General features: G+C 37.5%; 2 protein-coding genes and 1 long non-coding RNA gene across 5 annotated transcripts; 1 reads left to right on the top strand and 2 right to left on the bottom strand.

The window, feature by feature from the left end:
• Positions 1-1,215: 1,215 nt before the first annotated feature.
• Positions 1,216-5,918, top strand: LOC5496859. 3 transcript variants are annotated; one of them, XM_048719680.1, is made up of 13 exons: positions 1,218-2,335; positions 2,414-2,554; positions 2,674-2,890; positions 2,994-3,105; positions 3,188-3,303; positions 3,432-3,598; positions 3,681-3,744; positions 3,836-3,907; positions 4,019-4,227; positions 4,320-4,511; positions 4,637-4,658; positions 4,736-4,887; positions 5,726-5,918. In XM_048719680.1, exons 1-13 carry the CDS (start codon positions 2,255-2,257, stop codon positions 5,870-5,872), a joined length of 1,692 nt encoding a protein of 563 aa, XP_048575637.1. In that variant the 5' UTR covers positions 1,218-2,254; the 3' UTR covers positions 5,873-5,918. The 3 variants fall into 3 exon arrangements, with proteins under 3 accessions (XP_048575639.1, XP_048575637.1, XP_048575638.1); XM_048719681.1 differs by lacking the exon at positions 5,726-5,918 and adding an exon at positions 4,963-5,180 and having other exon boundaries at positions 1,222-2,335; XM_048719682.1 differs by lacking the exon at positions 2,414-2,554 and having other exon boundaries at positions 1,216-2,335.
• Positions 5,919-7,705: 1,787 nt separating this feature from the next.
• Positions 7,706-21,863, bottom strand: LOC116617917. Its single transcript, XR_004295939.2, has 2 exons — positions 21,340-21,863; positions 7,706-8,771 (listed from the first exon to the last, which is right to left on the bottom strand). It is a non-coding gene; the product is annotated as an uncharacterized LOC116617917 (long non-coding RNA).
• LOC5511748 lies at positions 9,493-11,054 on the bottom strand. The gene has a single exon (XM_001632102.3). It carries the CDS (start codon positions 10,520-10,522, stop codon positions 9,671-9,673), a length of 852 nt encoding a protein of 283 aa, XP_001632152.1. The 5' UTR covers positions 10,523-11,054; the 3' UTR covers positions 9,493-9,670.
• Positions 21,864-23,669: the final 1,806 nt, after the last annotated feature.

A 23,669-nucleotide genomic window follows, 5' to 3' on the forward strand; every position in this document is an offset into this window, starting at 1 on the left:
CACAGAAGCATTAACTTCACAAAAATGAATAAGCGGAATTAAAGGTGTTTGTTTCTAAGGGGATTGATATTTTATAAAGGATGCTGAATCTTTTGAAAAATTACACTAAAGAGCTTCATGCTTTTGTGCCTCTTTGTTGGATGTTCATGCCTGCTATATGTCTCTACAGAGAGAGAGAGAGAGAGAGAGAGAGAGAGAGAGAGAGAGAGAGAGAGAGAGAGAGAGAGAGAGAGAGAGAGAGAGAGAGAGAGAGAGAGAGAGAGAGAGAGAGAGAGAGGAGAGAGAGAGAGAGAGAGGAAGAAAAATATGGGCAGAAGAATATAAATTAATTTTAAAAATACATTTTACAAAACAACATAGCTTGGGAGAATAAAGAATTTATCTGCGATTTATTTCATCTATTCGGCATTTCATATCAGAAGATCACCTTTTTAATAACAACCTGCTGAAGTTAGTCTTTATTGAGACGCAATGCCGCTTTGGATGATACCGCGCGCCTGAGAACGAGTTTTGAGAGAAAAAAGTAATTGTTAAGCGATTTATATTTGAACTATTTCGGCATTTTATATAAGAAGATCACCTTTTCAATAACCACCTTCTGAAGTTCGTCTTTATTGAGACGCAATGCCGCTTTGGATGATGTCGCGAGCCTGAGATCGACTTTTCCTAGATCGATTTTTCCAAGGGAAGGGGCTGTTAATAATTCAGGGAGATTTTTCTTAGAATATAACTCTACGACATGTTTACCTTTATCTGACGAAATTCTTGGGTTGATGATTTTCTTCTTCCAGGTTTTACTATGGCCTTAACGGGCCCATGCGCCCTTAAAATTTGCAAAGAGGTCGAGAGAAAGTTTTTATTGGCTTTCGAATGTTGCTCGGATATGGAAACTTGTCAGAGAGAGAAGCTGTTTGGGAATACATGTCTCTGAGATTTTTGTCAGTTGATTCCACGCGCTCGGTCCGATTTGGTGTACGTCTTATTCGATGCTGGCCCTCTTCTAAAAATCTGAAGCGACTCAAAAGATTGTGGGTCGGTTTCAAGCCCAAACAGATTGTGGGTGTCGGACCTAAGGAGGGCCCGGAGAATTGCAGCTTCTTTATATTGTCCTATAATCGACCAAAAAAATATTTTTTTCTTGAATATTATCATTTTACTTCGTCCGCGTTAGCCTGGAAAATAGAGCAGGAATCCGTCCGCCACTATGCAAGCATATCAAACTTTTGGTGTTATTCAAACTCGCTCGGCCGCTTTTTTAGAGACTGAGACTAGGAGCTGTGTAACCTGGCAAATTACAAATGGGTTTTCTCTGAGCTATCCAAGATGGCGGACGAAGAGCGATTATTTTTGGAAAACAGGGCTATTTAACCTGAGATTTCTGCTTATAGAAGCGAAAAATACCTATTTTTCTCATCAAATACCCCTGTAGGGGCTAGATCTTTCTTCTGCCAGCCTAACTTGTGGAAAAAAGCCCTCGTAGGTATTTTAATCGACTACGTCCTTGTGTGATCCTGATGCTGAAGAGTACAGAAACACCCGAAGGACGAGAAGCTAAGTATTCCTTTCTAATATTTCCGTTTTTTGTTTGTATAATTTTGGCGCAATTCTTATCTAGATAATCTTCACGGGTTGTTTTTTGGGGATCATCTTGCAGAATCTCGGTAAACTTAGGCGGGAAGAGGTTCAAAAGTTTAGTCGTCTCGTTTGCTTGTTCATGATAGATATCTACTAAAATGATGGTGCAAGGGTATTTGACAAATTTTTCACAAGGTCCTCCATTGAAAAAACAAAGATTGGCTTACATGCTACCTCAAGTCCGTGAAATCGGGCTGTGTGATTCTCGGGACTCGAGAATCGGAGAGCTCGAGAATCAGCTGTCAGAGCTAAAACATCGACTCGCTGATGTTGTCAAAGAGAGAGATGGCATGAGAAAGGAGCTAGGCAAGGAAAAAAAGCCCTTTCTTCAGCCGAGAAAGCCTTTTTGTGACCTTGAGCCAAAAGCTCAATTTCACAAAAAGTCAGAGATTAAAAAATGGCTTGAGAAGCAATTTGAGAAGCTTCCAACAGATTGGAAAGTTGTTGAGGTTTGTTTAGAATTTTTGTACACATGGAAACAACCTAAATTTACCAATTCTGTTATAATGGCATTTGTTTATCATAAAATGTTTCCTTATCTCTAGGTTCAACTTGAAGTTGGTCAGTTTTGCCCTACATTTCAATGTTTCCTTATCTCTAGGTTCAACTTGAAGTTGGTATGGTCAGTTTTGCCCTACATTTCAATGAGAGGGTTGAGCCTGAGGAGATTGACCATAAAAAGATCCAAAGAGCTCTCAAGGTAGGTATTATAGAAGTACATGTACAGTACTGTAGGTTTCTTATTTTTTCTATATTTAGATTATTTTTATAATCTCAGGCCAAAGATGATGGTGATGTTTCTGACTCAGCATACCATGAGCTAAAGATGGTAGCTGGGTCCAGCTTGCCATCACTGTATGGGATACAGAAAGAGAGAAAAGCTCAAAATGCAATCATTCCTATTACAGAATTTGAAGGGGTTAGTCTGTTGATAGTCTTAATTCTGATTTGCTTTGTGCACAGCACATTTTGCATCCTTTAAAACAAGCAAATACTGTACAAACCCAATAATTCATTAAACAAAGTTTCTCCTTTCAGAATGCAAAAGGATGTTCAAGATCCATCAAGGACATTCTAAGTTATAGTTCAGATGTCATTGGAAATGCAGGGGGCAATGTTATAACCCTTCGGTTTTCTGGTGATGGTAGAAAAACCACCAAAAAACTCGGGAGTGTTATGACAACCTTCTGCTTTCCAGCAGAAAACTCTGTTAAAAGAAGCCCAGAAAGGGAATACTGTATATCTATATATGATGGTGAGTTGGTTGCAGCTAATTTATTGCAGCTGTAAGCGAGAACAAATCTTCCTAATGATATAGTCAACTAAAGCCATATATCTGTGAACACTTTTTATTATAGGCAAGGAGTCATATGACATCCTAAAGGCGACCTTGAGAGGGGTTTTTGATGAGATGAAGGCCCTAGGGAGAACTGGCATTCTTGTTAATGGCCTTGAATACACTATTGATTGGTAGGTTTCATTTTTTTTGCAACCAATAATCTTATGATCTGGCATTAAACAGGACATATGTAACTTTTATCCCTTTTTTAAGGGTGATGTGTGCTGACTGGAAGTTCATGGCGTGTATTCTCGGAATTAATAGTCCCTGTGCCTTGTACTTCTGCATTTGGTGCGAATGCAGCAAAAGGATGATCAGAGACTTTTCTAGTAAGTTTTTTAATTTTGTTACTTATATAATGAATGTTATGTAATGAATTAAATGATTTTTGTTTTTATGAATTATTCCATTGTCAGCTATATTATAAATAACTAGATAAATTTGATAAAAATTTCAGTCCCACAATGGCCCATAACCAGAACCTTAAACCAGTGCCGTGCACGTGTTGGGTGTCCAAATGCCAAGGGAGTTCAATGTTTACCTCTCGTGGACATTGAATTTACCAAGGTCATACCCGACACCCTGCACCTCAAATTGAGGATCATGGGAAAACTTCTCAACCAGGTAAAATTATGCTTATTTAACAAATTCAAATCTCCATTGAGCCATTTTTTAAAAAAGTTCCTGGTATATATTAAACTTCTAGGTTGCTTGCTGGGCTATAGAGCAGAATGTTAAAAAAGCCATGGAAGAAGCAATAGAAGCTTTGGGTAAATAAAAATTTCATGTATAGGGTAAATGGGTATAGGGGATGTCTTATGGTGATTATCATTTTGTTTTCTTGCCATATTGTATTTGCAGGTGTGAGGTTTTGTTTCTATGATGTCCAGGATGACAGTGGCAAAACCACAACCAAGTGGAGCTCTTTGGATTGTAAGTAAATAACTGACTAATAGAAAAGACTGTTATAATAACTGAAACTAATATGAAATTACTATAAAGTTTCGTTATTTATTTTCTTTGAATCCTCTTTTCCTTATAAAGGTGATGATTTGGAAACTATCATTAGGGGGCTTGATATCCATGCCTTCCTAGGAGACATGGAGAACAAGTCCATCACCAGCCTTGACTGTCTGACCAAAGCCCAGCTAGTGGAGGAATGTAGGAAGTTCCATCTGAGGTCGACAGGCACCAAGGACTTCCTACGTGCCACACTCAAGGATCATCTTGACCGCAACAACATAGTGTTTGAGGTATGATTTTTATTTTCATTATAAAAAAGACCAGCACACCCAGGATACTACTGTGTATAAAGCTAATTTAACAATTGCTTTGTGTTTTGTAGCCATCGTCCACTCCCACTTGTGAGAAAACAGTTCTTAGCATATCAGAGCTGACACAAGTGTGGAAAAGTTTGATGGTCCTCACTGATGCTCTTGGGGCAAATCCTGGAGATGAAGCATATCTTCGAGCAGATGCTTTTCAAGAAAAGGCCCGCCAATGGGGAACCAAATTTAGAAAAGCCACGTTTGATGAGGTAATTCTACATCCCTGTGGTTAGTTGAACTGGCAGGACACAAGCCTCATTTGATCATATGTCACTGAAAAAATAAAATCAGTAGATATATTATTTTAATTGTGCTTTCTTTTATCTCTCCACAGGATGTAATTCCATATATACATGGTAAGATTAAAATGAGATTCCTTAATTGACTTGGGATCTCCGAGACCAAGTAATTTTATGCATTTTTTTCTCTACAGTTCTTGTTTATCATGTCCCCCAATTTTTGGAGATTCATGGCACGATCCACCAGTTCAATTGCCAGACAGTGGAAAAGAAAAACCACATGCAGAACAAGACATTCCACAGGGGTAGCCAGAAAGGGGGGAAAAATAGCAACTACACTGTACAGGTAATTCCAAGTGAAAAAAACGTCATGTTATCTAGACTAATCGCTTGCTACAACTGTGTATTTTTATCTCTATAGATCATGGAGAGGGAAAACAGAAAACTGTTCAGTAGGGAAAATAATTTGGAAAGGGTCAAGAGAAAATATCAAAAGCAGTGAAGACAAAGAAAAAATGTATTTATTTATTTATTATATTTTTGGTGCTATTTATTACTGTTGTAAATATCACTATTTATAACTTGTATAACTATTTGTACCCACATTATTATATAAAGGCATTAAAACCATCAAAACAATCTGTATCATTCCCTGGATCTAAATTCCCCCTCTTTATTTTCGACTGGAAATACAGTGAAATCGGTTGAAACAGATGTCAACAATTAGTTTATATAGAGAGATTTTAACTTACCGAGCCATAGTTGTGAAGCATATTCCGTCTACGCCGTACGAAGCTGATCTCCAAAAAGCTCAGCGGGGGATACTTGCGCTCTAGCGGTCGACACATACTAGGCCTTTCTTCCTCTGACCCATATTCAGAGATGTAAGTACAACGGGGGCACGAACTATGATCATAATTAATCCTTAGCTCGTATCCTCATGATATCCACATCTTCGAAGATGAGTCAACTTCACATATTGTACTCGAATCTGGCAGTTGCCGAGCCATAAACTCCGTACCAATAACGGTGCCAAACTCGACAGCAGTGCACGGGAACCGAATATTACGGGTCCCTGAAAAATCCAGCTTTCGTGAGGTAGCAAAAGAAAATGTCCCTTTACCAAACAAAGCGGAAAAACCCCCCTTTGAAAGTGGGACTTTCACTTGTACTCTCCGAATGAGTCCCGTGTCATTCTCGGGTGTACGAAATTGGAGCTCATCGAACAGTGCATGTCGAATCAGCCACAATTCCTTATCCTCGGAGCAAAGAATGGGAAGCTTTTCTCTTGCTACCTCACTACTGTCGGGGTTCCCAGCATTCACGGCTAAATAGCATGACAACTGCGGATTCAATGAAAGAGAAACCGTAGAATTATATCTATCGCTGTAGCCTTTCCATTTCACAAAGGCATAGTCTCCCTCAACGTTTAAAACTCTCTCTATCTCCCAGACTTTTTCTTCTTCCTCTTTCTCTTCTTTCACGTACGTATCAACTGAGGAATGGTCTAAATATTTGACCAAGCGATCCGGTTTCTTTATAATTCTTCCACTACGAGTCTTTAGAGAATCAGTGTTTGCCGCCATGTTTGTTGGAGAAGCGCGAAAGGGGAAACTCCAGTACTTCTAAATATGGGCATATATGACCATATAAGGCACAGCGAACGAAGGACACTATCCGTGGGGAATATGTTTGATATGGTTATTCGGTTGGGAGCGAGAAGAAGAAGTAGTGGAGCGTGTGAAACAAATTTTAAAATGTCTCGGGAAGGTGGAGTTTCTTATGAGCGAGTGTATTTGAAAGCGGGCATCTCATCGTTTTCTACGAACTTTTTGAAAAAAATTGTATTCAATTCCTTCCCCCTTCCCGAAATGCACTAAGAACGCGCAGCATAGTAGAAAATGACCTCAATTGAATTGATAGTGTTCAAACAGCGACGTTGCTGAGCCTAATGGGGGGACCTCTTATTCCCGCAAAATATAAATGCAAATGAGATTTTAGTTGCGATCTAGAATCCACTTGAATCACTGTGAAATCCACCTTAAGATAAACACGCTCTATTCTCTTGCTAACATACATTGTCTATCGACGATAATTATTTTTCAAAATGATAAGATCAATGCATTATAAACACATACAAAAAACATTGTCACACAAAACGGATCCACAGGCACTGGTGACGTATTTGATTTTTGTATTTGTCTTGTTAAATTTAAGATATTCTATACGAGAACATGAAATTTCTATTACTTCACTGTCAAAAAAGATATACGTCCTATACGACTAATGGTCCAAAGCCGAGTCTGATTGAATCCAAAAGAACACGTTATTTACGTCTAGATTCTAGTCTAGCTCCGCCCTCTTATAATCTGACCCTGAAGAAATGCCTTATTGTACCCAAGCAACGAACTGGACAACTGGGCATTCCCCATCTTAAATCCATCTAAATTAATATATCGTTCGCTAACAATGAGTTCAATTGCCTTTTCTTTTGGCACAATAGAGTTCTCTAATCTGCCTGGACTAAGCCTTAGTTGGGTCTGGCGCGGTGCTTCTTGGCTCAATAACAACGAGCTCAAAGCAGGTTTACGGATCGATGAATGTATGTCTTCCTTGTGGCCTCGGTAACGCTGAACTTGTAATTGCACTACGTTAGTAGATCGCTCGCACGTTGTGATGTCTTGTGAAAGAGGTATAATCAAATCAAGCAAAAACTGAAAAAGTGTAACGGAGTAAATTCTTTCATGCAAGATTTTTAGGTTTCAGTTTACGTATTTGGGACGGTCCTGAAGTCGTTCACTCGTTGGCTGCCTTGTGAGAGTGCTGAAATATACTCAAGACCATTTAAGAAAATAAACGGGATAATTTCTTTCATCCAATGGTTTAATTTTCAGTATAAATGTGCGATAGTTTTAGGCCTCCTGTGCTCTGCGCTAGTGAACGGTCTGCGATAAAACCAAGCTTAAAATAAACTTAGACCTAATAATTGAACTTACAAAAGGTTTCAATTTTCAATAAACATTTTTTTGGGCGAAAATAGCGAGTTTCACTGTCCTCGTTTGAAATACAGCATTAACAACTCCTTTCCAACTGTCCTAACAGGTACCACAATTCTATACTTCCTTGTAAAATGTTTAGTAATCAAAATAAAAAAATCAAGATCATTGAAGCCAAACGAGATGATTTATTAAGACAAGACTTCGATATTCAGAATAAATTGCTTTCTTTTTCACTCAAACAGTGAAGTAAATATGAACATGTTATTTCTTTTTTCTTAAAGGGCGATGGATTAATAGATGAATGAACATTTTTTAAAGCGCGATTATTTATAAATGTAAATCAACCTCTTATTAGTATAAATTGTTCACTACCTGGCAATGAATGGTAAGTTTTAAAGCCTATAATTCATTTTACGTCTGTTGATCTCAGCTAGGGGATTGAAGCCGGTTTCTTAGCAGTTGACGTTTCCTTGAGTGTTTTTCTAAACGCGCGCGCGTAACAGAATCATGCTTCACGCCAAGAAAAGAGCAAATGAGTGATTTTAAAATGCTACACTAAGTGCGCATTTTAGACTGTGACACTACTGTGGCACTTTACTCTATTTGTGATGTGCCACGCATTCTCTGTCAACAACGGCTAACCCGTTTTCATCGAATTCATCAATACACGATTGTTTTCTTCTTGACTATGAATGGTTTTAAGATGTAAAAGGTACGTTAAAGTTACAGAGTGGTTAAGCGCAAATAGTCAAGTCGAGGGCGTAGAACAGCAAATAGCCTGAGGTTATTTGAAACTATTCTTCGACCTCGTGTCAATTTAAAGACCAAATTCAATGCCTTTATAAGATTATTTTAGCAACAAAGAATAAAAGCTTTTTTCAAAACTGAATAACTATTGAGCCACCATTTTATGGTTTGATAAATTTATAGCATGAAAAGGCAAGAGGATCACACGTGATGGATGGCTAGGAAGCCAATATAGTACACAGAACAGAGAGAACAATATGGAACCCGTTATCCGTTGTGTTGCGCAGGAAGCCATTCTTAAGGTCAAGAAAAAAAGTATATTATTGCGCTTCTAACAAGCAAAAGTCAGATAATTGGTTCGCACAAAAAAGGTTTGAAAGCAGCAGGGTTCCGTTCATTGTCGTATTTGTAGCGGGCATTTTTGGCACCCCTTCTCTTGCCTCTAAGGAATCCAAAGTAATGTCGTCATAAGTTCATCTAGCACCTGAAAACAAAATGACCAAACAATTTATCAGAAACAATCCATTTTTGTCGCAAATTTACGGCTATAATTTAATGAAAGGATAGTTAACACTAATACAGTGATAGTAAAAAGAAAGGGCGACTTGAGCGCTCTATTCTGCATATACCTTCTCAAAAGACTACTAATCCCCAAAAGTGAGAAAATATTTCACAATTGATTAGTTAAAACGGGCGCATGGATATCCTCTCAACCGTTGCTATGGTGATAAGGGCAATGTGGCTTCCGTATATGGACACGCTCGCGTAAAATATCCTACGTTTTAGGCATTTCTCGAGTGATTAATTACACGTAGTATTTTGTACGTCTGCCACTGGTGGTTTGATATAAGTGTGTTTTGTATGTTCCGTTTGCGTAGGGGAATACGTACTCTAACTCTTGAGATAATAATTCCAGATATTGGTCTTTTTATGAAAAGAGAGAAAATAGCTCTAAATCCAATTAAGGTACGGTTAAATACCAATTGAAATGAGAAAAAATAATTGTGAATTTCTAAATGCAGCACATTGTCTATTCCTAGAACGTTTGAAGGTTTTAGTTAGGATCATTTTAAACCAAAATATTTTTTTAAATGCCGAAAGTTTTAGGATTAGTTTACATTATTTTCCAACCAAATAAGATGCTAAAAATTCTAAAAATGTCAGAAGTTTTATGCTAATAAAAGTTTACTCACGGCAACATGGACTATCTTAAAATACTTCATTTTAATGACATTTTCAATTCAGCTATATACATTGTTTTTGCCTGACAGACTCTATTTCGATTTTAATTTCGGAATATTAATATTTCTTTCGTATTTTACATTGTGATAAAAAATGTCTTGTTTCATAATCGAAATTTCAAAACCTACACCTAAAACGGCTTTAGTAATGTGTTAGAGAACCCGGGCTTAAGAACGCCATTGCGATGGGCGGGAGGCCTTCGTGGTCGAAGTTGAAATAACTCGGTTCTGCGATGCCGTACGGTGAAGGCGAAGGTAGGAAGTATTGCGAGGGTGAGATCTGTTCGGAGGGTTGAAGCGCATCCTGGACATCCGTCAAGAGTCGATCCGCGCTGTACAAGTCAGGCACATACAAGTCTTTTATGTCTAGATTCCTCGTGAGCTCTTCCCCAGTCATGAATTCCGAATCCATAACGGGCTCAGCTTCTATAGCGGGGATGCAGTCCACAGGAGTGGAGTTCACTTCGTATTCACACGTTGCGTCCGCAAGGAAATTCTCCAGCGATACGGATGTAAAGTCTATCGGGTTCTCGTTGCGCGGGTATCCAAAGGGTTGGTAGTTCAAAGAGGAAAACTCTTGCGGTGTACATGCGGCGGTTTCGGGCCAGTAATTTTGAGCAATGTTACGCTCTCTCAAAGCGTTTCTATCTCTGTCAGGGAAACTAGACTTCATTTCTGGGCGCCTTGCATCAGCTATGCCCTTCATGTAGCGCAGCGCCTGTGATTTCAGCACTTTTTCGTTAGCTTTGATCTTGTTTGAGGATTTCTTCGCCGGAGAGTCCGTCTTCCGTTTGGAGTAGTTTCTCAGTTGCTTCTGGAGGTATCGGCGATGGTTGATATTGCGTTTGAAGTTGGCAGGTTTTTCAAGAGCCGTCTTCACATTGCCCGATGCAAGGTTCATGAAATTCAGCAACGAACTTCCAGAATTAAGGAAATCCGCACTTTCCTTTCTTCCGCTCACTTTCGCATCATTTCCGTTCTTTTTAGAAGTCATTGTACCGACTGTGGCCTTAGTATCGTACACACTTGGGTTTGGGTTTGCGCGTGTTAAGCAATGCACTCTGCGATTAATGCTGATTTGCGCTCAGTCCCGGCTATTTATTGATCCCTTGCGCCAGCCCCTCTGTATCGCTTTAGACTCTTTCATAACTGTGTTAATTGTCTTCCGCAGGTGCACTTATCAATATTCATGAGGGAATCGCTTGTTCCTTTCGTTCTCAGCTATTGGTCATAGACCCATCAATTTACATTGCTTATAATCATAATTCGCCTATTGTTCGGCGCGTTGTTAATTTCTAGTTTGGGTAGAAGTGTTTGCTTTTACTTGAAATGGTGAAAAATTTCACTGATAGAAGTTATGTTTTCGGGCAAATAACGAATAACTCTTGATAATGAAAAATTTATGAGCGTTGAATGTATAAGGTGAATTCTAAATTAAATTGATATTGAAGGGAGTTAAACAATGGTGCTAGTGGTTGTGAGTTTGCCCTGCTCTGATACATTCTACAATGGTTAACGACCTTGAACAATATAAAGCTATGAAGAAATGAGCAGCGCGAGGAAGCCATCAACAAAGCGAGCGGCTTCGCAACAGACCCAAAAGAAATACTGTCGCCCTAAACCCTTTGAGGTTTAAAACAGACAAAATTTGTTAAGTCGGCAGGCCAGTCAAATCCACAATGGATAGTGAGCCAAAGCAAACAGCTCTTAAATGACATAAAGCGAAATTCTGCGTTGGTTTCTAGAGAGTTTTTGGTAATTATCTATAAGAAGCTTTTAGCCTCGGCTCGGTTTTTGTTTGGAGTTGTGGTACGTTGTAGCAAACGTCGTAGAAAGTTTGTTTGTATTCAGTGAATAATATTGCTTTTCTCCTTTGTCGATGCATGTGCTTTGGGTAGCGAAATCAAACAACATATAACCCAAATTCCAAACTTCCCTTTTTATTTGAGATAATGTAAATAAAGAAGCGAATAAATCCAATAACAATTCTGGGAAAACTAAGGCAAAAGGACTTTCTCATGATATCACGAACATAAAGCAATGTGAAAAGCGTTATTCCTTCTAAAAACTTTTCTCTAAAGTTTAGTTTATTACCATGCACGCTTATCGGCGGTAAACGCGAGATAACGATTTAGGAAGTATATACTTTAACAACCCTCTGATGTCATATTTAAAAGGGGTTTTCAGGCCTGACTAACACCTATGTAAAGCGTAAGAACAAACATGATTACTGTAGAATGAAAACAAGAGGGCAATTTAGCGAGTTTTTGCAGTCTTCTTTGAAGATTTCTACCGAAAAGAAAAACAATTAACAAATAAACGAACGGCTCCCAGAGTGTGATGAAAAAACTAATTTTGAATAAAAAATATTTTTCTGGTTAAAAGAATGGGAATTTAATTACCCTAAATTCCACTATTCTTCAATAGGTTTTTTTCATTTATTGGCTCACAAAAGAGCAAGAAAATCCTTGGTTACTATATTAAAGAAAGACGTGGCGTACGGTTTAAAAGCAGCGGGATGCTAACAGCATTTTTAATCGTTAAAAACGCAATAAAACCGCATTAACTGTGATGCCATTGAGATATGTGCATGCTACAGGTAGCTAGATCATCCTCAAAAACTGCACTAATTATAAATTACGCATTAATCACTCTACATTGCGGTCAAATAAAAACGCACGGAATTTCTGTTACGAAATTCTCAAAATTTAAAAACAAATAGAATTTATATATATTTTTTTTTTTTGCGCTGTAAAAAAAGTAGCCATGTTTGGTGTTTTAGGTTTTCAAAGCATATCTAGTTTTATAAACACACAGAGTCCTTTCCCTAGGACAAAGAAACTCAATTCACATTGACCACACGTGCTTGGCGTGAAACTCCACAAGACACAACTTATAAATGTGAACCGCTTCTAAAACGTCAACGGGTATTTTACATTGTCAAAGCTCGGCGCAACTCACTCGTGTGTCACCTAAGGGGAGAAAAATTAAGGACATTTTTGTAAGCAGCCATCATAGGTTGTCAAAGTAACCCCAATTTCGAGTCCGTCGGAGCTGCGAGACCCAACACTTTGTGGAATAAGGTGTTGAGGCGCTTCGCTGAATAATGGGAATTTTTTTAATCTTTTGATGTAGCAAGAAGTTGAATTAATATTGATAGAAAGTGAGTCCTAGGTGTTGCAAAAGATCTGACAACGGGTCCTAGTGTTAGGAGAATTCCAGATAGCAACCGCCTTAAGGCTAAGGAGGAGGCTGAGTTTCAGATGCATACCGCCTGAATCTCTTTATCTTGAGAGCTTCCCCCCAGCCCATAGATCAAATGATAGCGAGTTGTTGTTTTTTTTCTTGAAAAAATTGGTTTATTGTTATAAGGCTTGCAGCTCGTGCGAGTTAGCCGGGAATCATGGTTTGTTTAACGATCGGGGAAAGACTAAAAGATAATCGGGTTTCTACAGGTTGAATGGAGCGTGGTCAACCGACGCCATGTTCTAATAATAGATACTTATAATTTTGTCATTACAGATCTACAAAAAAGAAAAATGCGATAATTTCGGTCGGAAAAAAAATATTTCTTTGCACAAAGGACACACAAAGGAGGCTTGCTTGCTAAAAAAACAGCCTTTGTACTCCAACTAAGGTCTAATGTTGGAAAAGAGGTCTCTATTTCATCCGCTTTTGCGAGCTATGTTTTTTTATGGAGGGGTTTCAATCTAAATGTCTTGAGAGAAAATATATTTATTGATACTGAAAAAAGGGGAATTCTTTTTTTTTAAGGTGAAATATCAGAATGTTTTCTTTTAAAGTATACAGCAAGTGGAGAAGAACTCCATAATCATCCGAAAGAAAAATCCCATGTTAGCATTCAAAGAGGTGGTCATTCTCAGCTAAGATTTATTTGATGAAAAAAGGGATAACTCAATTCTATGTTGGCTCCCAGACAGAGCGATACATCGACCATTAGTGATATTAGTTTTCAAGAATAATCTCCTCTCAGGCAACCACTAAAAAATAGATTCCACTCCTTCTCAAATAATAGATAGACACCTTTTTGTCTATGACTGGGAATCAAGATAAAGCGTTGCGATAAGGCCGTGAAGGAGCAAGTGGTTATATGTTTAAATACTCTGTTATTGAGAATAAAAATAAAATGGTTGATAGGGAAATGATTATATATCTTTATGCCCTTAAGAACACTGTCTCTTTTTCGGATTTTTAACGTTGCTAAGCGGAAAAAGGGTGAAAGAGTTTCAATAGTAAATGCTTACTCCAAAAACAATTTAGAAATGGATTTTCTTTCGTGCAACACTGGTATAAGGATTAAAACACTTCAATGCCATGCAAAGGTAAAAGAGCTTAGTATCCAAATGGCGTTGCAGAAGCAAAGCAATTAAAATCTTTATTGAGAATAACAATGAAAACATCAAATAGGACAAGTTAAGCCATACTTTCCTAGCGTGGGATTTTCCTCTACTTGCCGTATCTCAAATTTCGCCCACACCGTCACGAAAATGCGAGCTGGCGATAACGTGCCATAAACTGGGATGATTCAAGATTTTAGGCATAGAGTATAACCCTATTTCAATTTATATTGACTATGAGAAAATGAAAAATGAAAAATGCCTTACACTGGCTAGAGAATACAAGCATTGTGTCTATTTATAAAATTCTGAGTGAGGCTTTAACTTTGTTCCTTTTTCCATTTTCTAACCGTCATTTCTTACCGTCGTACACAAATAGGTGTATTTCAACGAAGCCACAATTTTGAGAAAGGCGGGGCTACGACGAAAGAACGCGTGGTTTTAAAGATGATAACAATACATAAACATTTGAACTTCAAAAGTGATTTATTGAAGAAGAAAAAACCACCACAAATTAAATGTTTCTAGTGCGTGTGAAACAATGTGTGAGACAACTCCATTTTATTTAACATTTACATCAACATTTGAAAAGTGATTTAGGGCTTTAAGAAAAAGAAAAAGAAAGAAAAAAACAAATTATATATTTTCTTTTTTCCAAGTAGTTCATATCAGTGTAAAAAATTATAAAAGTTTTTATCAACATTTGAAAGTGATTTATTCTCATTTATGGACTTTGAAGGTGGAGTGAAAAAGAAAAAGAAAGAAATAAAACTAATTATATATTTTCTAGCGCGTGTATAGCGAGAAACAAGCTATCTTCCTAGCTATCTATTTAAAACACTTGTAAAATGATTAATTATCATTTAGGGCTTTGAAAAAGCAGAAAAGGACAATAAACACAGAATATACATGTTTCTGTCGCGCGTAGAGCGAGAAACAACGCCATTTTTTAAAGTTTTTATCAACATTTGAAAATTGATTTATCGGGGCATTGGATGAGGATTCGATGTCTAAAATGATGTCTTATTTTTTTTTATGGTTCTTAAAAAGATAATCTATAAAATTAATGTTAGAAGTCTGTGTGGAATCTCTTTTTTTCTGTATTTCTCTATTACATAGTATTTTTTATGAGTGTTTTGATATTTTGGAGATTGATAAATTGTCTTTGACAATATTTTGACAGCTTAATTCATGATCTAGGAGTATAGTTTTATCAGATCAAAAGGAATTTCTTATAAGCTAATGGCATTATCAAAGAAAAATAGAACTCAAACAAATATATGCTTCCGAAGGATACTAAACCAGATTTTCAAACCAAAGAGTATTAATATTATTAAAAGAAATTTACGCAGCCAAATGCATTAGTTTCAGAGTTTGGATTGTCTTTGAAAGGTACAATGGGAAAACCTTCCGATTCAACCCTTCAAGCAATAAATCCTGAAAACGGAGCAAACGTTAATACTTTTGTTTTGAAATTTTGAGAATTCTGTGCATTTAAATGCAAGGAGAAGCAAGGATAGGAGTCTAAATGTAAATCGGAGCTTTTTTGGACATGAATCTTTAGGCCGATTGGAGTTTGCCCATAAATAAGAAAGATTCTTTGTTTTTAAATAGTCACTTCTCTTAAAAGCTTCTCAAGGGCATCGTTATAGGGACAATTATAATGATGATCATTATCATAAATTCGAGGAATAATCCCAAAAAGTTTTAGAACTCAAACGCACAACGGGTGTATTAAGAAAATAATAAAAAACACGACCGATGATGAGAAAAAACTTCAAAAACTTTAATTCACCACAACACAGTCAATAGATGAAGGATGTTTTTGTATCTCGGTTGTGTAATTGATTTCTAACGTAATAATATTGCTGGTTAAAAATCTCTAAGGACTAGAGACTTTTTAGTTTATAATGGTGATTCAGAATATCAGGCCGCAAGGTCAAGCGTCAAATGAAGGGTACCTTTTCGGCTATCCCACTCAATTCTTACTGCATTTTTTTAGCTTTTCAAAGAACATAAAATCACACAATCCTGACATATTCTTACATATAAAAAATGGTAGGGATAGTAGGGGAGCCAGGATTTATAAGGGGGGTTATATGCGTAGATATGATAGAAAAACGAGGAAAATATTTTGGGTGGCCAAGACGCCCCTCCCCCAACAACACCATACTTACACACGTAGAACGGTACGCGCCGTTACGTTCCCGTACGATAACAAGTTTTGATGCCAAGATCTTTACTTATAAAGGTCAAGAAATGGAAATTGTCATCTCCGTTATGGCCTTGCAGACTTGTGGTTATAAACAAACAAAAAAAGACCAAACAGCGACGTTTCTGGATCCGAAGTGGATCCAATTGTCCGTGGAGGAAATGACAATTAATAAAATGAAGGACAAAAACAGAATAGAGATTTAACCACCCTTAAGGAGGACTCAATAAAGTCCGAAACGTTGGCAAAAATCTCGCTTCTGTTTTTGTTCTCCGACCATTTTATTAATGGCTTTGGAGACTTTGAACGGGGTCTTTAAAGCAAGCTCGAACCAAAATGCCCTACTCTAAAGTCCATTTAATCAAGGATCTTTTAGGACTATTTTGTGGTATATATGCAAAGACTGACTTATAAGCGAGCATGATAAATGCTGTGACCGTGGGTACCTCGACCATCCGTTTGTGTACTGAAAAAATAAGAGTTTCGACCTTAAAGAATGTCGATCAACCACTCCTTTGCTAGTATTTCTAATTAATAACACAACGGTTTATTCGCAAGAAAAACTCTTTAAAATAACAATCTACAAATGAAGTCTGATACGTTATTGATGGTATTTGATTGAAAATATGTTGGTTACTAGCTTGAATTAGCCGATGGAAATGGATGCTTTTTGTGACTCAGCATTGAGCAGGAGCATAAAATGGTGGCGCGATTGGCCGCCCACGGGAAAAAGAGTAGAATTGTCGCTTTTTGATGACCAAATAAGGAGTCTCCCATAGCACATAGCACGCTACTCGTCCTTGCGTGCCAGTAAGATGGCATATTTTTAATGCCAAGAATCTTAACGTTAATCTTTTTATTTCACGAGGGCCTTTGAACGCGGTACTCTTCACTTGTCTTTTATTTCACGAGACCTAGTTAGCCACACAATTGATTTTATATTCCATTCAACATTAGAAGACAAAAATAATGATTAAATTTCGAATAACCATCTAAAAATAAAGTTTCACACCTCATTTACCAAATCCAATCGGAAATATCGCTATAGTTTTCCCCAATCAGCCGATGGAAATGGATGTTTCCACTTAGTACTGTCAAAATACTAGCTGACAGAGGCTTTATAATTGGTGCACATTAGAACATTTATTTTCTGTTTCAACTCTCTTTAACTACAAGGCTTAGCTATTCTCTCATCATCATTGCAATTACATCGTACTCCAAGGATCTTTACGTTATTTTTAAACTTCAGTTGCCTGGTTGCTAAGTCACCTTATCCGCCTTACAAACATCCGAGCAAGCACTAAAAGACACATAAAATTACTAACTGTTAGCTTAAGGACAATTCTATGATTGGGGTTATAGCACCTTCTCTAGATACACATGCTCTTGGATATTTCGATGTCTTGATTTGATTACTATCATTTTTTGTACTGCTAATACTGGCATGGTTCGGCTATCGCGTCAGCGACGGTTCTTGCTCTCGGAGCAGCTAAAGTGGGTAGCTTTTTTTTCGAAAAGCCTAGTTTATCTGAGCAGATTTTCTAAATAGACAGAAAGCGCGCCGTTAACTATAAACAGTGAGGCATTATGTCTTTTTCCAAAAAAAAAAAGTAGTCAGACTATTCAGAGTTGATTTCGGGGCACTTTTTGGCATTCCTACCGCCCTTGTTTGTTTATTCCTTATTTTCTACTTTGACTTTGGAAATATTTGAGAATATATGTAACAGTTTTTAAACTGCTATACAAATGATCACATAGTTTATGGTAGAAAATAAGAAAATTGTATGATATTGGATAAACTTATGCAGCGGGAAAAATGCCTTAATTCATGATTTACCTATGATAAATAGTATTCTAAACAACATTTGATTCTCAAAAACTTGCTCTTAGCCTGTATACCCCGACCCTTTTTCTTTCAATAGATTAGCAGGATAAAAATAAAATATGCTTTTTAATTCATAATTATTGTCTCTTTTTTTTTGCTAGCCTTATCCGGAATATGCAATCTTATATGCCTTCTACATTTTCTTAATTAGTATTTGAAACGTTATATCTTAGATGACAAAATAAGTGATGCAGTTTCTTTAAAATCCTTCTTTCGAAATGTATACTTCTTACCGTCTAGCGCCTTGTAATTATTTTCTTCAAAAATTAACGCGATTTTTTAATCAATAAAAATTATAAACGTGGCCGCCGACAAAAAATGTCCACGTTATATAATTGTCTTTAATACAAGTATGACAAAAAATCCTCCTACAACCTCGAGTTTTCTATGCGAGGCCCCTATGTAAATTACAAACGTTCTACGTGGTTGTATTTCATGCGTGGGGAGAATTCTCCGTTAGCACGAGCGGTTGGCACGCAACACTTTGAAACACATACGTTACATGTTTCCTTTTAAGGGCATGATTCCCGTTTCCTAGCAACGTTTCTTAAAATAACAATATATTAGTCCACTTCCCATATTGCAGTATACTTTAAATTGTATGAAAATGATTAGAATGCTTTATGCCAAGGGAACATCTCGAAAGTAAAATAGTCGCTGCGTAAGTTTTCTCTTTTCCCCTATAAAAACTTCTATTAAAACGTTAGCTGACTTATACTGTTCCTGTTTTATTTTAAAACATCGCAACTGAATTCGAGTAAATTCAGTTAAACTTTATCAACGGAGTGTTTCCACGTTAGAAAACTTAGAGCCTTGTCATTATGTCTAAAAGTTTAATATTACTCAGAAATCTTGGCTCTTTTGTAATAAACTATATGTTTAGATTTATCTATTTTACGTGGAACATTATACATTAAAATGTAAAACACCCAATTTACTCGTACCTTGCAAAATTCATTTGAAATTTACAATCAGTGCAACGAAAATATTCACGCATGAGTATAGGTACTTCTTTCAGAGAAAAAATATCTATGCTAGAATTTTGCATACATTCCTCCCCTGTGTCCTTTTTGAAGGAGCGTACTGCAGGCCCGTATCCAAGGGGGGGGGGGGGGGTAAAGGGGGTGCGAACGCACTCCTCCCCCCCCCACACACACACACACAACAGCCGAAGGTCCACTTTCGGGCGTGCTCTTTTGTTGATTAAACTATAAAGCATAAGCTAGATCATTCTGGTTTGCAGCCAAATCCGATAATAAACGTTGCGTGGAGATACTCCAAAGGCATAAAACATCCCTCTTTTTTCTTTCGGAGGTGGTCAGACTTTTATCAGAGAACTACCCCTCCCCCCCAGGAAAAATTAGGTCCACTTTTTCGGATTCCGAACCCCCCCCTTCCCCCCCCAAGAAAAATCCTGGGTTCGGGCCTGTAATGTATACCATTATAAGATAGGCAAATAGAACTGGTCTTCAGGGTGTTCATCCTCGGTGGGGTCTACTGTTTACCCCTATAAGACAAACAACAAGAACCTGTCTGAGGATGTTCTCTTTAGAGGGGTGTGTTTTGTACATCCTAATAAGACAGGCATTTAATATTCATCCTCGGCTCCACAATTAGAACTTGTTCTAAGGGTGTTCACTTTAGGGAGGCTCTAATGCGTATAGTTAAAGCACAGATAACAAGAGCTTTTCTGATATTGTTCACCTTAAAGAGGGTCTAATGTTAATATAGTTATAGGTATAGTTATCTTTAAAGATATATCTGCTCATTACTTTACTGAAATAGATATTATATAAAAAAGCAGTTTTTATGTTTGTCTTTTCAAGTTAGAGAGAGCTTTTAGAACAAACCTCTAACATAATCGCAGACAAGCTGGTTCTTTTGGTGTTCAGGTTATAGAGGGTCAACCTCCAGCATAGATATCACAGATTTCAAAAGCTGGTTCTATCGGTGTTCAGTTAGAGAGGATTTTTAGGAAAAACCTCTTACATAGATATCAAAGATATCAAAAGCTGGTTCTCTTGGCATCCAGGTTAGTGAGGATTTACTTAATGAAATCAGATAGCTAAAGCTATTTCAATAACCTGTGATTTAAACTTTTTTCCAGTTCTGCTATTAGGGTGAAAAATTCCTTCTTCCATGCCCTATTTGCTATCTCTTAGTGGTAAGAATTTCTGTTGACCACACCAAAAGTGCCCTCCCTAAGGGTTGTAATTGATTTTGCCGACAATCAATCCCATCTGTTTTTATTGGAGTCCCCACCTCTCCAGGGGTTGTGGGTAAGCTTCCATTGGGAAGATTTTGAGAATTTAAACCCAATGCTGCTTATCTTGTTTGTTTGTTTGTTGTTGTTGTTGTTTTGTTTTTAGAACTAGCTTTTACCTTAAAATAGCCCCTATAACAAAGACACAGGAAAAAAATAAAAAATGCCCAAGCGGATACAGTTGTGTTACTAAAGAATGTCGATGACCCACTCCTTTGTTATTGTTTATCATCGGAAATAAAACGTTTTTTTTTTTTGTAAGGATACTTCGAAATAACAATCTGCAAATTGAAGTCTAATATGATATTGTTGGTTACTCGCTTGAATTAGCCGATGGAAATGGATGCTTGTGTGACTCGGCATTGACCGGGAGCATAAAATGGCGGCGTGATTGGCCTTCTTTAAGGCAAAAAAAGAGTTTGTTGAATGCCCTCTATACAAAGTACAAACAAAGGAGAGGGTGTACAATATGTATAAGGGATGTATAATAAATCATGTTTCCAGCCCTCCATTAAAACAACCTCTTGTCTCCCCCAAGATTTTCCTAGTGTCACTGTTTTTGTTTACTGAAATAATTCTTATAATGTTTTCAACCCCTCCCTTAAAACACCCCCTTTACTCCCCCATGATTTTCCTAATGTCGCTTTGTTTTTGTTTACTGATATAATTCTTTACTCACATTCCCCCGTCTCTGTGGTAGCGAGTTTGGGCCTTGGTGGCTATGGGAACTAAATGTCTCACTTGAAGAATGAGTGAGCAAATTCTTTCATGCTTAGGAACATATTATGTTGTGAAGTTCACGCGAGTGAAGCCTTGTAAAACGATATATTTCTGAGATAATACTTTGATATTTCTAGTAAAAAAGCTTTGGAATTTATTCAGCACTGTGCTATAGCTTGTAATAGCTTGTGCTTTGGTTAATTTATAAAGTAGCGTGACAAGCAAATAATAGGTAAAGCTTTTGTAAAGCTAACTACACGAAAATTTTATGAACTTTTGTCAAAAGTTTTGACCTGCGCCAAAAAAAATACTCTCAAAAAAAAAATTAATTTGACAAACTGAAAATTATAAATTAAAGAGAAATAAAAAGTACCTTTTTTTTCTTGGCAAGTCCTTGAGTACTTGGCTGACTGAGAAAATAGTTGTCCGCTCCCTAATTCTCCATTTGAATCAAAGGTCCAAATTCTTTGTAGGAACTTTTCAACCAGAAAGCAAACCCTTGTTTTGTAAGTACTAGCACAGCTTTGCTTTGGACTCCTTGCACTTCCATGTCTAAACTCAAAATGACCAGATGAACCGTAAACGAACATTCTTGAGAGAAGTTGGAGACGGTCTGTCGTATCTTGGCAGCCATCTTGTAAACTGCGATATAACCTTTTTCTCTCGTCTAGAGAGGGGTCGGGATAAATCTTTTGGAGTAGAAACATGTGAATGGAGCTTTGTGATTGGTTAAGCATGGTATTGTCATGACAACATGACCAGGCTAAGATGGAGTGCCTTTTTGCTTTGAATCTTAGATATCATGGAAGTTAGATTAGAATGCGTGATTTGCCTCAACTGGGACGAGTCAAATTTCGGTGTAAGGGCCTTTGGAAATATCAAAAAGTTGGAAATGAAATTACGTAAAAAAAAACTTCAAAACAACACACACATATTTTATAAAAAAAATACTCTGTTTGAATTTGGCATTTCCTTCAGCGCCTAGCAATGTTTCATGTATTTTACTTATGCGTTGTTTTGCAATTTTAAAGAGTGTTTTGGAGTCCGAACGGTAATTGTTCTTATCACGAAGGTCCCCATTTACTCTAAGAACACACACCGCTTATTTCTTTCATAGATGCTAAATTTTTTTAGTAAAAGTTTTTTTGGCAAATCATGCTGGATTCCTAAAATAACATGTTTTATCCATTTTCACCGATACGGATAAAGACACCCCACTATCAGGACAGTTTTGTGGTTCAAAACAAAAGCTCGTATTGAAAAGGTTCCTCTATACAATTATTACCCTTTGTTGTCTAATCCGTTGCTAGGTTACAATAATCAAGAGAGTTATTTTGTGTTCATCTGTGTACAAAACTTTCTCAGTCGAAAATCTATTCAACTATAAATAGGAACAATATGGAACAATTTGTTAGGAGAATACCAGGTTAATAATTTATAACCGCTTTTATTTTGCCACGACGGAGAGCTGATGCTCGAAACGTCAGATGCTCGAAACGCTAGATGGCATGTTGTTCCGCTGGCTGGCAAGGCCCCTCCCAGCGGAAAGGAACAGACCTGACGTTCTACAGAAGAGAGTAGACTACGGCAACTGGTTCATGAACCGTGGTGTCGTGCATCATTCGGTCTTTGTAGATGAATGCGGCTACAATATCTGGACCGCAAGAAGTCACGGGAGGGCGAGACAAGGAGAGCGAGCCTATAGACAGGTCTGTGGGCAGCGTGGGAGGAACATTACCGTAACAATGGCAATATTACCAATCAATGGTCTTGTATTCCACTCGGCAATTATTGGTGGCATGAACGCACAGCGGTTCAGCGGACGAGATGGTGATATTTATTTACGATGGAGCGCCACCAAATCGCAACCCTGCCATACCCGGGCCAAATACAGAGCTGAAAATGCTACCACCCTACAGCCCCTTTTTGAACATTGTGGAGCAGGCAATAAGCTCTCTTAAAGCGGCTATAAAAGCTGACATCAAGGCCAGAAGTACAAGCCCGGATGGGAGATAGGGGTGCGGCTAGAGACCAAGGCCTTGCATTGGGAGTTTTCCGTACGCGTTTGCTTTTGCAAGCGTTGCAGCGCAATATTGGTACTATAACCCCTGCTAAATGCGCTCAGTGGTACCGATTCATGCAAACATATTTACCACGATGTCTGAATGGTGAGGTGATCGAGGGCTAATGCAAAGTGCAGCGAAATGCTCTATGTAGAACTTTAACTTGACTCACCGTTATTGAAAATATATTTTTCGTTATTAAATGTAAAGAACGCGCAAATGCTTGTATAAACCCAGTAATGTATATCATATTCGCGTGAATGACTGTCTATAAATGATATTGAATTTCACTCTTTGTTATAAAGATGTTAATAAATATGTGTTGCACGCAGTTGACTGTCAATTCGCCTAATTGTTTATCTTTTTTTTGTTAATGGTCGAATGAAAACGCAGATGTAAGTATATTTTTCGCCTTTGAATGACGAAAGGCGCGAATGACTAGCGATGTAAATATCGCTAATGAAATTTGTGTTCACGCAAATGAGTGCTTTATGACGAAAATGAATGTATATTCGCGTTATTGATCGTATATTGCCGCAAATGAATGTACATTTCCTGGTAATAAACAGCAAAAGATGTACAGTATTATAGATCATAAAGAAAACAGCGCGCCAATCAAGGTCCTAAATCCACGCATTTT

Source organism: Nematostella vectensis, chromosome 12 (genome assembly GCF_932526225.1).
Source record: "Nematostella vectensis chromosome 12, jaNemVect1.1, whole genome shotgun sequence".
NCBI classification, from domain to species: Eukaryota; Metazoa; Cnidaria; class Anthozoa; order Actiniaria; family Edwardsiidae; genus Nematostella; species Nematostella vectensis.

Bases quoted from the DNA above. Each gene is read 5' to 3' on its own strand.
- LOC5496859 (XM_048719680.1), top strand. From the start codon at position 2,255: ATGGTCAGTTTTGCCCTACATTTCAATGAGAGGGTTGAGCCTGAGGAG. The intron at 2,336-2,413 runs GTAGGTATTATA...TTATAATCTCAG, and splicing joins AGATCCAAAGAGCTCTCAAG to GCCAAAGATGATGGTGATGT. The intron at 3,304-3,431 runs GTAAGTTTTTTA...TAAAAATTTCAG, and splicing joins GATGATCAGAGACTTTTCTA to TCCCACAATGGCCCATAACC.
- LOC5511748 (XM_001632102.3), bottom strand. From the start codon at position 10,522: ATGACTTCTAAAAAGAACGGAAATGATGCGAAAGTGAGCGGAAGAAAG.